A 13,880-nucleotide genomic window follows, 5' to 3' on the forward strand; every position below is an offset into this window, starting at 1 on the left:
TAAAAGTCCAAATGGGATTGGCCCAGAGCAAGGCCCCAAAGCCTGCCACAAGTCTAAAGCATCTTCCCATGGGGAACCATAGAAAAGGATCAGAAACAACCAGACAAGTCTGGAGGGAAAAGAACAAAATCAAAAGCAAGACAAAAACCACCATTGTCACCTCCCCACAGGTCTCTCACCCACATCTGTGTCACCCAGTCCACGACCAAAAGGCAAGTGCAGTTTCTTCATGTGTCTCTCAGCTCCATGTGCCTCCTCCAGGTCTCCTTCTGGCTCTCCATCCAGCTTCCTTCCTTCTTTAGTCTCCTCTGCAGCTTCTTCAATTCCCACTCAGCTCCACCCTCCTTTGGGTGGGCAGGAAAACTGGAACCTCCCCCTTTTCTGGGGACCACCCTGTTATAAAATCACAAAACACATTATCCAAAACCTGCTGGCACCACAGTATTCGTAGAGTATCCTTGGTGATCACGTGATTGACCCAGGGTTGCACTGCCCAGCATCATAAGAGTTGTACCACATGTCACTATTTTGAAAAAATCAAAATTCAAAATTGATAGGATCATTTCTATTGGATGTACATTGCTTTAATACCATCATAAAGTTGAAAAATAGTAAGATGAACCATCATAAATTGGGAACTGTCTGTAGTGATCATGAAAGAAACAGTAACACAGATCTTGATGAGGGCCTGAGTTCAGACAGGTAGGGGGAAGAGGGGTTGGAGGTGGCAGGATGTAGAGATATTTAGAAGACAGAAGACTTGGCAACCTATAGAAATGAATCAGAGTCCAGGATGCTCCCAGGTGCCCAGTTAGCATTGCCAATAGACAAAGGTGCTAGAATAGTTCCTTATGACCTTATATGAGACTTTTTAATTGTTGTAATTACAGTACTTGATGGTTTAAATCTCAGAAATAAAAATAATCACTGTGACTATCAAGAGAGCCACAAATGGTAGATTCTACTCTGTGATCTTAACAAATAAGCATTTAGCCCTCATTGAGCAGCAGGGAAACACTCCTGGCAACTTGTGACAACTCAGGAGGTCTGGGATTCTCTGCGGAGCCACATGAACAATCCTAGACAGAGCCTTCCCCTACATTCAGTACTCAAGAAGAGATCTAACCCGATTGGATATCGCCTTCCAAAACCCTCATGAGCACCAAGGGAACCTGATTATACAACATAGTGGAGATTAGGTGAGATGTTGACTGGTTTCCTGGCTTCTCCCTCTTATCTAGAAGCCTCACACTCTGAGGCTCCAGCGGGAGTACAGGACTGCACAGAGAACTGGAGAAGCAGACACAGGAGTTCTATCTTTGGTGGCTCTCCCACACCCCACACAGAACGCAGACCCCTTTGTGGGCCCAGTGCTCTCACACGCAGGCAGGGCATCTCACCGCTCACATCATTCCTGAGAACTAGTGTCCTCACCCACAAGGCCATGCCAGCCATGATTAAATGGGGTGGCCTGGACTCCTGCCAACGCTTTAGTAGGCCAAAGGTGGAGCCAGGAAGAACTGTTTTCTCAAGGACCTCCCCTCCCTCCAATGTGAGTTTACAATGGGCCCTGGGAAAATGACAGCTGGTGGAAATACAAGTGATTTATTCAGCAGTAAAAACTGTGCCCCAGAGGCACAGGCTATTGCTTTGTAGGATATCAGCCAGTTTTATATCTAAACTTGTACTCTAACCCAGCACTGTTTTTCTATGACTACATAAACCAGTCGTGCAAATTTGTTTTTACCAGAGATTCTGCTAGTTCCCTAGTTAATGGCTGATATAAATCCTTGACACATGCTCCTTTTTTATTTCTCAATATAGACTGATAGCTAATGTCCCACACCCCCAGTTTTCACTTGTGTTATAGTTCACTTGCATTTCTGTGATATATTGTCTCACAATCCACATTGCTGTCCAGCAGGGGACTTTTAAAAAACATTGATATTTCTGGGATATTTCCTGGCTCTGCATTTTCTGACAAGCACATTTCATGGCCTCCTGGGTCCTCCTCTGGGCCTGGCAGAGGGTCAGGGTCTTGACTCAGGTCAGCTTACCAACCACCCCGGGGTAATATGTGAGGAAGGTTTTACAATACCCACTGCCTGTCCTCTCTGGCCTTCAGTCTTGCCCCCACCCACACTATGACCCAGACTGACTGACCCAGCACCAGCAGCAATGGGCGACCAGGACGAAGACTCAGTCAATGGGACTGAGACGCTGGGCGCTGAGTTGAACCAAGACTGACCACTTGCCCATCTGTGGTCTTTGCACAAGTCACCTCACGAGTCTTTCTGGACCTCAGTTTCCGCATTAACAAAATGGGGCTGACCGTCTTCCCTACAGGGTTGCTCAAAGAACCACAGCCGGGAACATCACAGGGAGCCCCAAGTGTCCACCTCAGTAAACACCCCACGGTCCCAGGCTTCTTGGACACGCACCTTGACACCGGTTTAGTGATAGTTTCGGTTCTGGTTCTCCTGGAACGGGCGAGGGGAGAGCCCAAAGGCTCCACCAAGACATAAGAATTCAAAAATATCCACAGATGGGCCTCCCTGATGGCACAAGGGGTTAAATACCGCACTATGGGGCAATCTAAGACCTCGGCAGCATGAGTTCGATCCCTGGCCGGCGTCGGAGCAACCCACGTGGCGAGCAGACCTCTCCTGTCTCCCCACTGCTCCCCTCAGCAGTGTGTTTCAGTAGATCTGCCTGTTCTGCTCCCCACTCTGTCTCTGGTGAATCCCCTCACCCTCCCGCGCATCTGGCCTGTACCCCGGTTCTTGTATAAATAAAAAATACATCTTTAAAAAAAAAATATATATATATATATATGTATCTCCACAGATGGCGACTGACGGGGAAAGATGGGCTGCAAACACCTGAGGCACCTGCGGCAGATGTTGACCACACCCTCCACAGCTGGGCCCTCTCGCCTGGAATGCCCGGGCTGGGCCTCCGGAGCTGGAGGTTGGGTCTCGGGAGCACCGCGGGCGGGACCCCGCTCAGGGCGCCCGGAGCCCGGCAGCCCCCGGGTGCGAGGAATTCCGGCGTCCGAGACGCGCCGCCGCCTTCCCGCCGCTCGGGAGGCGCCCGCAGCGCCGCGGGGCCCAGTCAGCGTCGCAGCTGCCAGACACGGGTGCGCCCTGCGGCCGCCAGAGGCCACGCGCCCCGCCCGCCGCGCCGCGCCCCTTGTCCTCTCTGACCTATGGTCCCCAGGCCACGGCCCGGGCCCGCCCCGTTCCGTTTCGGCCTATGGCGTCCCCGCTCCCCCCCGCCTCTCGCCCCCTCCGCGGCCGACCCCACCCTCCGGGGCACGTAGGGCCCGAGGCCCCGCCCACGCGCCGAGACGCTATGGCTGGCGCGGCGGGGCGGCTGGCGCGGCGCTGGAGTTGGGGCGCGTTGCGCAGGTGAGCGCGGGCCCGGGGTCCAAGGTCGCCCGCGGGGCGCCGCCGTCCCGGGCCGTCTTCCCCGCCATGTCGTCCCGGCCGGCCGCGGACTCTCCTCTCAGGGGCCCCGCGGGGGGCGGCGCCCGGTGTCCTTCGCTGAGGGGCGCCCTCCTCGGCCCGGCCTCCCGCGGCCGCCCCCGCGGCGCGCGCGGCGTTCGCGAAACGGAGCCCGAGCGTTCGGCCCTTTGGCGCCGGGTGGGTTCGCTTGTGCGCTTCTTGGGGAAGGCATCAGTTATGGAGTGTTAGATGAAGGGGTCCAAAGTCTGAAGCCCCAAAACGAGACTGTGCGCTGGGAACGAGCAGCCCCGGGACGTGGTGGCGACTTTCCGGGTGTTGTGTGTCTAGCGGTCGTGCTGTGTCATATAAAAAACTAAGTTTTTTTATATGTTTGCACCAGGTTTTGTGGGACCCGGCACTTTAAGGCATTAACGTTTTTCCTTTTGTTTTCTGCTTGGGACTGGCCAAGGGCGAAATTCACGTAAGAGGCAGATTTTCCACTGGATAATTTAATCGAAAAGTTTTTGAAAGACTGAAAATTGTCGAATTACACACTGGTCATTTCAAGATTTGCTGTAGCGTTCATCATGCTCTGAAATTTGCCTGAGTGCAGTAGCGGTGATATATTTATTAGATTTAGGCTTTATTTCTAACTATTTCAATCTCGGATGCCTTTAAACGTTATGATTCAGGGTCGTCGTCGTGAACACTCATTTTTTCCTTGTGGCTTCAGTTGAACTTTCCCTGCCCCCTCTGCTTACTGTGTGTGCTTAAAAACTTAGCTGGACCTTGTTTCTGCTCTGTTGCTGCCTGGCTGGTTTAACATCCTGTGGGAGCAGGGGCTATTCTGCTCAGCCCAACTTCAAGGCGTCCACAGCAGGTACATTTCCCGGTCCTGCCCTCCCCCCCCCAGCCCCCCCCCCCCCGCTCCCGGCCCCCATTGGTCCCAATCCCAAGAAAGAAGGGGTTCTCTGTCTGTAAGCCCTGCAACTGCTCACCTGTCCTTTTGAGCACTTCCTGTATCTTCACCCCTTCTCCCACCTGTGTGGAATGTTGGGGCACACGTTTTGCTGAGTAGAGAGCATAGAATTGACTGTTAAGAATTTATACTTGGATCAATTTGCAGCAACATGGATGGCACTGGAAGGGATCATGCTCAGCGAAATAAGCCAAAAAGAAAAAGAAAAATACCGGATGGTCTCACTCATAGCAGGAATCTAGAAAACTTAAATAAGGGACCAGGAAAATGAATATAAGAAAGTGAAAATCAAAATCAACAAAAAACTATGAACCAGAGACACTTTTTGGGGGGTGGGGGGCGGGAGGGGAAGGATTGGGGTCAGAATGGGGCGTTTGCAATTGTATGGGGGAATATAAAAATAAAATTTAATATTTAAAAAAAAAAAAAAAAAAAAAAAAATTTATACTTGGGGTTAAGCAACACACTAGGAAGCAATGTGCAGCCTCTGCAGCATGAGTTCCATCCCCGGCAGGCCAGGGAACTACCCACATGGCACAGCAGACTTCTCCTGTCTTACCTGCTGCTCCCCTCACCAGTGTTTTCTGTCGATCTGGCTGTTCTGCTCCCCACTCTGTCTCTGGTGAATCCTCTCACCCCCCGCATCTCTGGCCTGTATCCCAGCTCTTGTATGCATAATAAATAAATCTTAAAAAAAAAAAAACTTAAAAAAAAAAGAATTTATACTTTGTTAATAGGTGAATGCTAAGGCTGTTCTGGACCTTGAGGCACAATTGACTTAAATTCTTTCTGTGCATTTCACTCCCTTAGTCTCTATCTCATGCATATTTCTAACTGTGCTTTTCAAGCAGATAGAAGAATTTTGCTTCTGGCAAAATTTGCACCTGCTTTTATCTGTATTTGAGTTGCTCCAAATACCATGTTGGATTGTCATTGGAAAATTGCTCCAGTTGTCCTCTGCTGTTTTCTGGGAATCATCTTGGCAACCTCAAACCATTTGCAGCCAGCTTGGGGGGAGCAACAGGGCAAGTTTAGAGAAGATATTTAGAGAGGAACACAGCATTTGGTTGTGCAAGGACGGAACAGTGACAAACCAGTCTGCCTGTTTGCAGTCCTGTGCAGGTCACCTGTTCCCAGGCATTCCCGCTGCACATGAGTGGAACAGCAATGAGAGCCAGTCAGGTGGACTTTGAAAATGCAATGAATCAGGTGAAGCTTTTAAAGAAAGATCCAGGAAATGAAGTGAAGCTAAAACTCTATGCACTCTATAAGCAGGTAAGTGTCTGAGGCCTAATAGAATTTAAAGACCTTTTGAGCAGATGGCTTCTCAAATAGTTATGCTGGGTGCTTAAAATCCGACTTGAATATTTTTAGGTTTGTGTTGCTGCCTTTCCTCTGAAGTGTCTCCAGGAGCATTTCGGTACATTAGACTTTGAAATACACTTGTCTCCCCTTTCTCAAAAGCGCCTTCTGCCACGTCTTCAGGAGCTGTGTGACACAGCTGTGTATTTATCATGTCAGTGCTACTTCACTATGTGTGTTATTGTGGGCTTTGTGTGTTACTTGGTATGACAGGTAGGAATAGTCTGTTCATGCCCAGAAATGTTTCTGTATAAATGAAAGGTAATTATCTTTTTGCTTTATACCATTTTGGCTTATGAAAGTTTTCAGAGGAACACCACTTTTGGATAAAAGGGGAAACCTGTACTGCTAAGACAAAAAAGTAATCCCCCAGGATCACTCCAGAGTAAAAGATTTAAAAGATATCCCAACCAAATATGTAGAACTTGCTGAGTGCTGATTAGAATAAATGGAGACTTTTTCAGACAATTGGGGAAATTTGGACATGGAATATTGGATGATCCCAAGGAGGAGTTAGTGCTGACAGTGTCATGTTTTCATAAGAAAATGTTGATTTTTCTTAGCAACAATGCGTACTAAATATGCTGAGGCAAACTAGAATGGTGTTTGGGAATCACTAAGATAATTGAACAAAAAAAGAAGAGGATGGGTGAAGCAACAATGGCCAAAAAAAAAAAAGTTGTTAATCATGGCTGATGAGTACGGAAAATCCTTTATATTAGTCTGCTTTTGCTATGTCTGAAAATTTTTTGTAACAAAAATTTTAAAACTTAAATTTTAAACTTCCAACGTCCATAAATTTCCCTTGTGAGGTCAGTTCTTCTGGGCTCCTGTGTGCTTTCTCTCTATTCCTGTGATTGGTATGAGTCTCTTACTTTCGTGTGGGTGTGGAGAGAGTTAAGAATTTAACTTTGCCCATAAAAAAGGCCTGACCTTTGCTCTGATCTCTAGGCCCGTGAACTACCAAGCGCCATAGAAGTGTTATTGTTTACCCAAGTAGTCCGGTGGTGTGATTTAGAGTGGGACTGGCCCAGCAGAGTCATTCGGTGACCTGGGGTGGGGCCTCTCGCTTCCACAATCAGTCATACCTGCAGGATGGAGCCCCTGATGAACACCGCGGCTTGAGTGAGCTCCCCTGGTGGACCCATCCTGTGTGTGTGTTCAGTCAGTTCTGAGGATATGGGTTGTCCTGACTGATGGAGGGGATAGTAGGGGGTACTTCCCCAGACTCCCCAGCATGTGTCTCCTCCTCACTGATGTTAAGTTGTATCCTTTTCCCAATAAACCTTAACTACTATGAGTGTAATAGTGCCCAGGGTGCCCTGCAAGTCATTCTAGCAGATTATTGAACCTGAGGATGGGCTCAGGAGTCCCTACCTTTGCACCTGGCATCAGAAGTAGGGGAAATCTTGGGCCTCCCCTGATGGCGCAAGCAGTTAAGCACCGCACTGTGAAGCTGTCCGCAGCCTCTGCAGCGCAGGTTCAATCCCCGGCCAGCCAGGGAGAAACCCACATGGTGCAGCAGACCTTTCCTGCCTCGCCCACTGATCCCCTCAGCAGTGTGTTTCATCATTCTGCCTGTTCTGTTCCCTGCTCTGTCTCTGGTGAATCCTCTCACCCTCCCGCATATCTGGCCTGTACCCTGGTACTTGTATAAAAAAAAAATCTTAAAAAAAATTTTTTTGAATAGGGTTATTAAAAGTGGAGGGTTTTTTTTTAATTTTTTTTAATTTTTTTTTTTTAAGATTTATTTATCTATGCATACAAGAGCTAGGGCACAGGTCAAAGGTGTGTGGGGGGAGGTGAGAGGATTCACCAGAGACAGAGTGGGAAACAGAACAGGCAGATTGACCAAAATACACCGCTGAGGGGAGGAGGGGTGAGTCAGGAGAGGTCTGCTGTGCCATATGGGTTGCTCCCCGGCTGGCCAGTAATCGAACTCATGCTGCAGTGGCTGCGGATTGCTTCATAGATTGCATCTTAACCCTTGCGCCACCAGGGAGGCTCTAAGTGGAGTTTTAAATTGCCATTTCTGAAAAGCAGCCGAGTAGGATATTTTATTCATCTCAAAACACTCAGTCTACCCGAAACAAACAAAATTTAGGTGCTTTTTGCTTTCTGCTTGCATGTTCTTCAGTTATATTTTTGAAGGGCCAGTGGCTCTGACCCTCCCTACGACTGCTTCCCAGCAACAGTTTTGTTACTCCATTACTGAAAATTCCCCACTGAATGAGTGGGCTGTTTTAAACCTTTGACTGGGCTTTCAGCATTTATTGTGAGTTTCCAAATGTTTCTTGAATATTTCAGTTGTGTATTAAATATGTGATCACCCATAGAAAACTTCTGAACTAAGTACTTCTGAAAGTACTTGTTACCTTGCTCCTATTTGACTTGCTGTTCTCCTAAAATGAGTCAGGTGCTTCTCCTTGTCAAGCCATATAAATGGAGAGCTCCGGGATTTTGACTTTCCCCAAAACACTTCTCTTGCTTCATTTTCACATTCAGGCAGTAAAAAATATAGGGACTGATAGCACATTTTGTCTCCAGGCTTTTTTCCAGTTGTTTGTGCATGTTTTGGCAGTAACCTCAGAGAGGAAAGTTCACATCAATTTTTGTACCTTGTCCAAGTATTTGGTGAAGGGCAGACATGGTCATCTAGTTGTGCATTTATTTATGGTTCCTTTTTGCATGAGTATCTGACCACAGCCGCCCCTCTCCTTTCCACAGGCCATGGAAGGCCCTTGTAATGCGCCCAAGCCTGGTGTGTTCGACTTTGTCAATAAGGCCAAATGGGATGCATGGAATGGCCTTGGCAGCCTGCCCAAGGTAAGTCTACTTGTTACCTTGCTCCTATTTGACTTGCTGTTCTCCTAAAATGAGTTAGGTGCTTCTCCTTGTCAAGCCGTTATAGACGGAGAGGTCCGGGATCTTGACATACCTCTATTGAACCAGAACGGCCATTCTTTCTTCATTGCAAGATGCTATGTATCAGCCTCGTAAGTTTCTCAAATACCTATTTGCTGACCATGGGCTGAAACTAGTTGTCATCTTCTCTTTAGGAAACTGCCAGGCAGAACTATGTGGATTTGGTGTCCAGTTTGAGCTCATCTGAGTCCTCTAGCCAGGTAAAACCTGGCGCGGAGAGTAAGCAAGGGGCATATGAATTCCTGGTGGTAACCTCTGAGGACGGCATCACGAAGATAATGTTGAACCGGCCGGCCAAGAAGAACGCTATCAGCACCAAGGTGACTCTTCTTGTACGGGGAGTTTGTCTTCTTTCCTTGTCCTCCTCTGTCCCTCTCAAAAACTGGCGTTTTAGCATTATTCCTGTTTTTGTGCTATCTCTGATTTGATCTGTGCGGGAAGATAAGTAATTGCAGCTCCTTCTTACAACAGATTTGGGCTTTCATTGTTTAGAAGATGTGAGCCAGAGGGGCTGTGGCTTTCCTGATGAGGGAAGCACAAATAAATGAATGTAAATGAGGCATACGTAAGAACACATTTAGATAGAGGTGTATTCCCAGCCTCCCACCTCCGAGCATGCCTGGGCCCTGGTCCCCAAAGTATCTTCACATGGCTTATACTTGAGAATGACTGTTCTCCTTGCATGGAGCTTTATTTTGTATAAGTAGAAGTAGAAAGAAGTGCATCTTAAAGAGATTAGAGATTAAGCAGAGCAGAGCTGTTTCACAAGGACAACTGTAGACTTTGGCTCTGTCATTGAACGAGAACAATAATAAAAAATAACCACTTCAGCTCTTACCCCCTGCAAAAAAATTATAGGGAATTAACTGGATGCTTGGTGCTGAACTGGGAGCAAAATTTGAGAGAAACCCTCTTCCATTGGGTCTGTTATTTACATTATAGCAGAAAGTGCATCTAACTTACAATAGCCTTAAGGCAGTTGGACACGTGCCACTTAATAAATAAAGCAGTTGATGCTCAAAATTTTATTTTCATTTTCCCACATTGAAATCTCAGTAAGGTAGAAATCGCACCAGTTTTACATGCACAGGAGTTATAGTGGCCACACAACCAAGATTTTCAGAGATGTTGCTGATTTAAAATACTGCCCTTGGATACCGTCACCGTGTCCTGGAAATTCCCGCCTTTTAGCTCAGGTCATGAATACCTCCCAGCCTGCCTGGGCACCTAGGCTCTCTCTTAAGGTCCAAACTGAACCATTGTTTCATGGGACACTGTCACTGATCACCTCTCATTCACTTTCCTTGGATAAGTCTCAGCGCCTCCTCTGAGCTTCCTGCTACTTTGTACTTGCCACTTATTTTAGAGCTTCCCCTCTATGAATGCCAAGAGCTCAGTGCCTCTTTGGTTTACTCTTGGGTAAAAGTGGGTATGTCCCCCATCAGAACACGTAGTAGGGACACAGCACACTCCAACTAATTGAAAAAGAATGAAAATCTGCTCGGGTGGCATAGCAACCCTTCTGGTGGTGTCAACACAAACAGCCCAGATGTTTGGCACTTAGCAGAGAATGGCCTCCCAGGCTGTCACGCAGTGGGTCTGCCAGGTGGTGGTGGCCACATTCAGAGCCTGTCCTGTTCCTCTCTTCCTCCCCGTAGATGTATCAGGAAATTATGCTTGCACTTCAGGCCGCTGGCAAGGATGACTCAGCCTTAACCGTGTTAACAGGTAAGACATTTTCTTGGACCATTTAATGAAATATCTGTCTTGGGGGGCTCCCTGCTTGATAGGAAGTTGAGTAAAAAGCTCTAAATCTTTGCCAGGACTGAAGTACTCTTTATTCTTAAATATGTAGCAAATATGATAGACACAGGATTGACACCTTTATCATGTAAAAAGCAGATACAAATTGGTGAGAAAATACTAAATCAGTGGTACATATCTGAAAGGTATTTAATATTATATGATGTTGCTTAAAAAAACAAGTATAGGACTTCCCTTGTGGTGCAAGGGGTTAAGACACAGCACTACGAAGCTATCCACAGCCACTTCAGCACTGAGTTGGATTCCCAGCCAGGGAGCTACCCACATGGTGCAGCAGACCTCTCCTGTTTCCCCCGCTGCTCCCCTCAGCAGTGTATTTCAGTAGATCTGCCTGTTCTACTCCCTACTCTTGTCTCTGGTGAATCCTTTCACCCCTGACACCTCTGGCCTGTACCCCAGTTCTTGTATGCATAAATAAATAAATCTTTTTAAAAAATGGAGAACTAGGTGCCTAGGTGCAGAGGGTGATGTGATCACGCAGATCTGAAGAGCAGTCAAGCTGTCCCCCTAAATAAAATACAGTACTGTAAACCCAAAAAAAGTTTCTAAGATCTGTTAGATACAGTGGTGAATAAAAATGAATTGACAATTTACATGAGAAAGTCCAAGTAGAAGACAATTTAAAAAAAAATGCATTTCATTAATAATCACAGATACATTGATGAGATTCTATTAGAATGATGAGATTCTATTTTGTCCTCTAAACTTGCAAAGTTTTTAATTATAACCAGTTTTGACAAGGTTAACGTAGAAGTGTCTCATATCTTGCTGATAGCAGTATAAACAGCTATAAGAAGTATAACTAGGGCCTCCCTGGTGGCGCAAGGGGTTAAGCACAGCACTATGAAGTTATCGGGAAGCCTCTGCAGCACAAGTTCGATCCCCAGCCAGCCAGGGAGCAAGCCATATCGCACAGAAGACACTTCTGACTTGCCCACTGCTCTCCTCAGCAGTGATTTTCAGCCAGTCTGCCTATTCTGCTCTCCACTTATCTCTGGTGAATCCTCTCACCTCCCCGCACCTATGGCCTGTACCCCAGTTCTTGTATGCATAAATAAATAAATCTTTAAAAATAAAGAAGTGTAACTAGGTAAGGAATAGGGCATTTTGCAGTATATAAAATGTTCATATCTTTTGGTACAGGAATCCTACTTCTGGGAATTTTTTTAGGAAGATTATCTAAGAACAGGGGAGTTGTTAGGCAGGTTTTTGCAGCATTACATATAGTTGTGAAGACATTCTAACATTGCCATGATAGAATAATAAAACAAATCATAGACTATCCACTTTATTATATAGTGCACAAGTATTAAAAATTGTAATTGTAAAAACCAACAATATTGAAAATGTTAATATATATTTTTTAACTCTAAAAATTTTATTAGTATTATGGTTATAACTGGAAAATATTGTGGATAGCTATGGACCTAGGTTGATGAGAACATGAAAAATGAAAGTCATTGGATTTGGAAGGGATGCCGTGTGTGGTGGTTAAGGCTAAGGCTTAGGACTCAGATCAACTTGAGTTAAAATCCTGACTTCATTTCTTATTAACCGTGAGCAACCTCTGCTTCCCATATGGACAAGACAGTGCTTACTAATCCCATTGAATGGTTGGGAGGACGACATGATGTAGTGCAGGTGAGAGGCAAGGCGGGTACTTGATGGATGTCAGCTTTTACTCTTGGCATTTCCCAATTTTCTCCTTGTAATCAGTTTCTAGTTTCATACCATCGTGGTCAAAAAAGATACTTGCTATGACTTCAGTCTTCTTTAATTTATTAAGACTTGTTTTGTGACCTAAGGTATGACCCATCCTGGAGAATGTGCTATGCATACTTGAGAAGATTGTATATTCTATTGCTTTCAGATGGAATGTTCTGGATATAGAACATTAAGTCTACCTGGTCTAATGTATTGCTTAAGGCCAATGTTTTCATATTGATTTGCTGTCTAGATGTTCTACCCATTGACCACGATGGTATATTCAAGTCCCTCACTGTTATTTCTCCTTTTAGGTCTATTAATGCATACTTTATATACTTAGACGCTCCTATGTTGAATGAATATTTACAAATGTTTGTCTCTTGTGGATTGACCCCTTTACCATCCAGTACCCTACTTTGTCTCTTATTACAGACTTTGTTTTAAAGTCTATTTTTTCTGAAATAACTAGAGCTATCCCAGTTTGGGTTTTTGGTTTTTTTTTTTTGTGGGGGGCGGGGGCTTTCATTTACATGGAATATCTTTTTTCAATCCTTCACTTTCACTCTTTACATCTGAAGCAAATATGTTATAGGCAGCATAAAGGAGGATCTTGGTTTTTATCCACTGAGTCTCTCTCTCTGTCTTTTGATTGGATAATTTAGTCCATTCACATTCAGAGTAATTATCTATAGTGTGTACTTATGGCCATTTTATTACTTGTTTTCTGGCTGTTTTTTAAACTCCATACTAACTTTATAAATGATTAATCCACTTTACTGTATTTTTACAGTGAGATTTATTCTTTCTTGTTGCTAATTAGCACCTTTTCTATTCAGTTTAAAGAAGTCCCTTTATCATTTCTTCTTAGGCTGGTTTAGCGATGATGAACTTCTTTAACTTTTGCTTCTCTGGAAAAGTCTATCCTTCAATTCCAAAGCTTACTTTCTCACAACAACCCTTTGAGGTATTTACAATGATCAAAACCCATTAAACTAAGTTTAAAAACTGGCCAGCTTATTGTATGTAAATAAATACTTTAAAGCAACACACCTTCAGTGGCTCTTACAATGAAACTAACAGCTCAACAAAATCCCACCATCTGTCCTGCCCGTGCTCAGTCTACAGCTTGTCCCGCTGACTTTTTCTGCTTGGATGCAGTGACACTTCTTTCAGCCCATCACAGACACCAGCACCTGTGTGCATGCTCTTCCCTCTGCGAGAACCTTCTTCCCAGCCCTCTTTTTCTAGCTCACCTTACCTGCCCTGCAGATCTCATTTCAGTTGTACCCTCCTTGGGAAGAAGCTCTGATTAAAACCCCTTTCATTCTCATATTATCACAGACCTGTCTTGGATCATTGTTGCATTTATTTGTGTGTTTTTAGATCAATGTCAAGCACATTTGTCAGCCTGTAAATGAGGGCAGGAACTATACATTTTTCCAGTGCTTGCCATAGAGCCTGGCACATAGCAAATATTCAGTAATCATAGAGTGAATACACATTCACCTGTTCCATTGATATTATTTACAGGAAATGGTGATTATTACAGTAGTGGAAATGATCTGAGTAATTTCACCGACATTCCCCCTGGTGGAGTAGAACAGAAAGCTAAAGATAGTGTCATTTTACTGAGGTAA

At 45.3% G+C, this 13,880-nt stretch overlaps 1 protein-coding gene across 1 annotated transcript; it reads left to right on the forward strand.

Annotated features, from left to right (window-relative positions):
- Nucleotides 1-3,344: 3,344 nt before the first annotated feature.
- Nucleotides 3,345-13,880, forward strand: LOC119251820 (enoyl-CoA delta isomerase 2-like). Its single transcript, XM_037519112.1, has 6 exons — nucleotides 3,345-3,410; nucleotides 5,538-5,700; nucleotides 8,515-8,613; nucleotides 8,847-9,032; nucleotides 10,371-10,440; nucleotides 13,774-13,880. Exons 1-6 carry the CDS (start codon nucleotides 3,355-3,357, stop codon nucleotides 13,878-13,880), a joined length of 681 nt encoding a protein of 226 aa, XP_037375009.1. The 5' UTR covers nucleotides 3,345-3,354.

The sequence above is a fragment of the Talpa occidentalis genome, unplaced genomic scaffold, assembly GCF_014898055.3.
Source record: "Talpa occidentalis isolate TD23 unplaced genomic scaffold, MPIMG_talOcc4v2.1 talOcc4.2, whole genome shotgun sequence".
Taxonomy (NCBI): Eukaryota; Metazoa; Chordata; class Mammalia; order Eulipotyphla; family Talpidae; genus Talpa; species Talpa occidentalis.

What these genes read in the sequence shown, in the direction of transcription:
- LOC119251820 (XM_037519112.1), top strand. Translation starts at nt 3,355, where the DNA reads ATGGCTGGCGCGGCGGGGCGGCTGGCGCGGCGCTGGAGTTGGGGCGCG. An exon ending in TCTATGCACTCTATAAGCAG is followed by an intron (nt 5,701 to 8,514) that starts GTAAGTGTCTGA and finishes TCCTTTCCACAG; the next exon opens with GCCATGGAAGGCCCTTGTAA. An exon ending in GCCTTGGCAGCCTGCCCAAG is followed by an intron (nt 8,614 to 8,846) that starts GTAAGTCTACTT and finishes TCTTCTCTTTAG; the next exon opens with GAAACTGCCAGGCAGAACTA.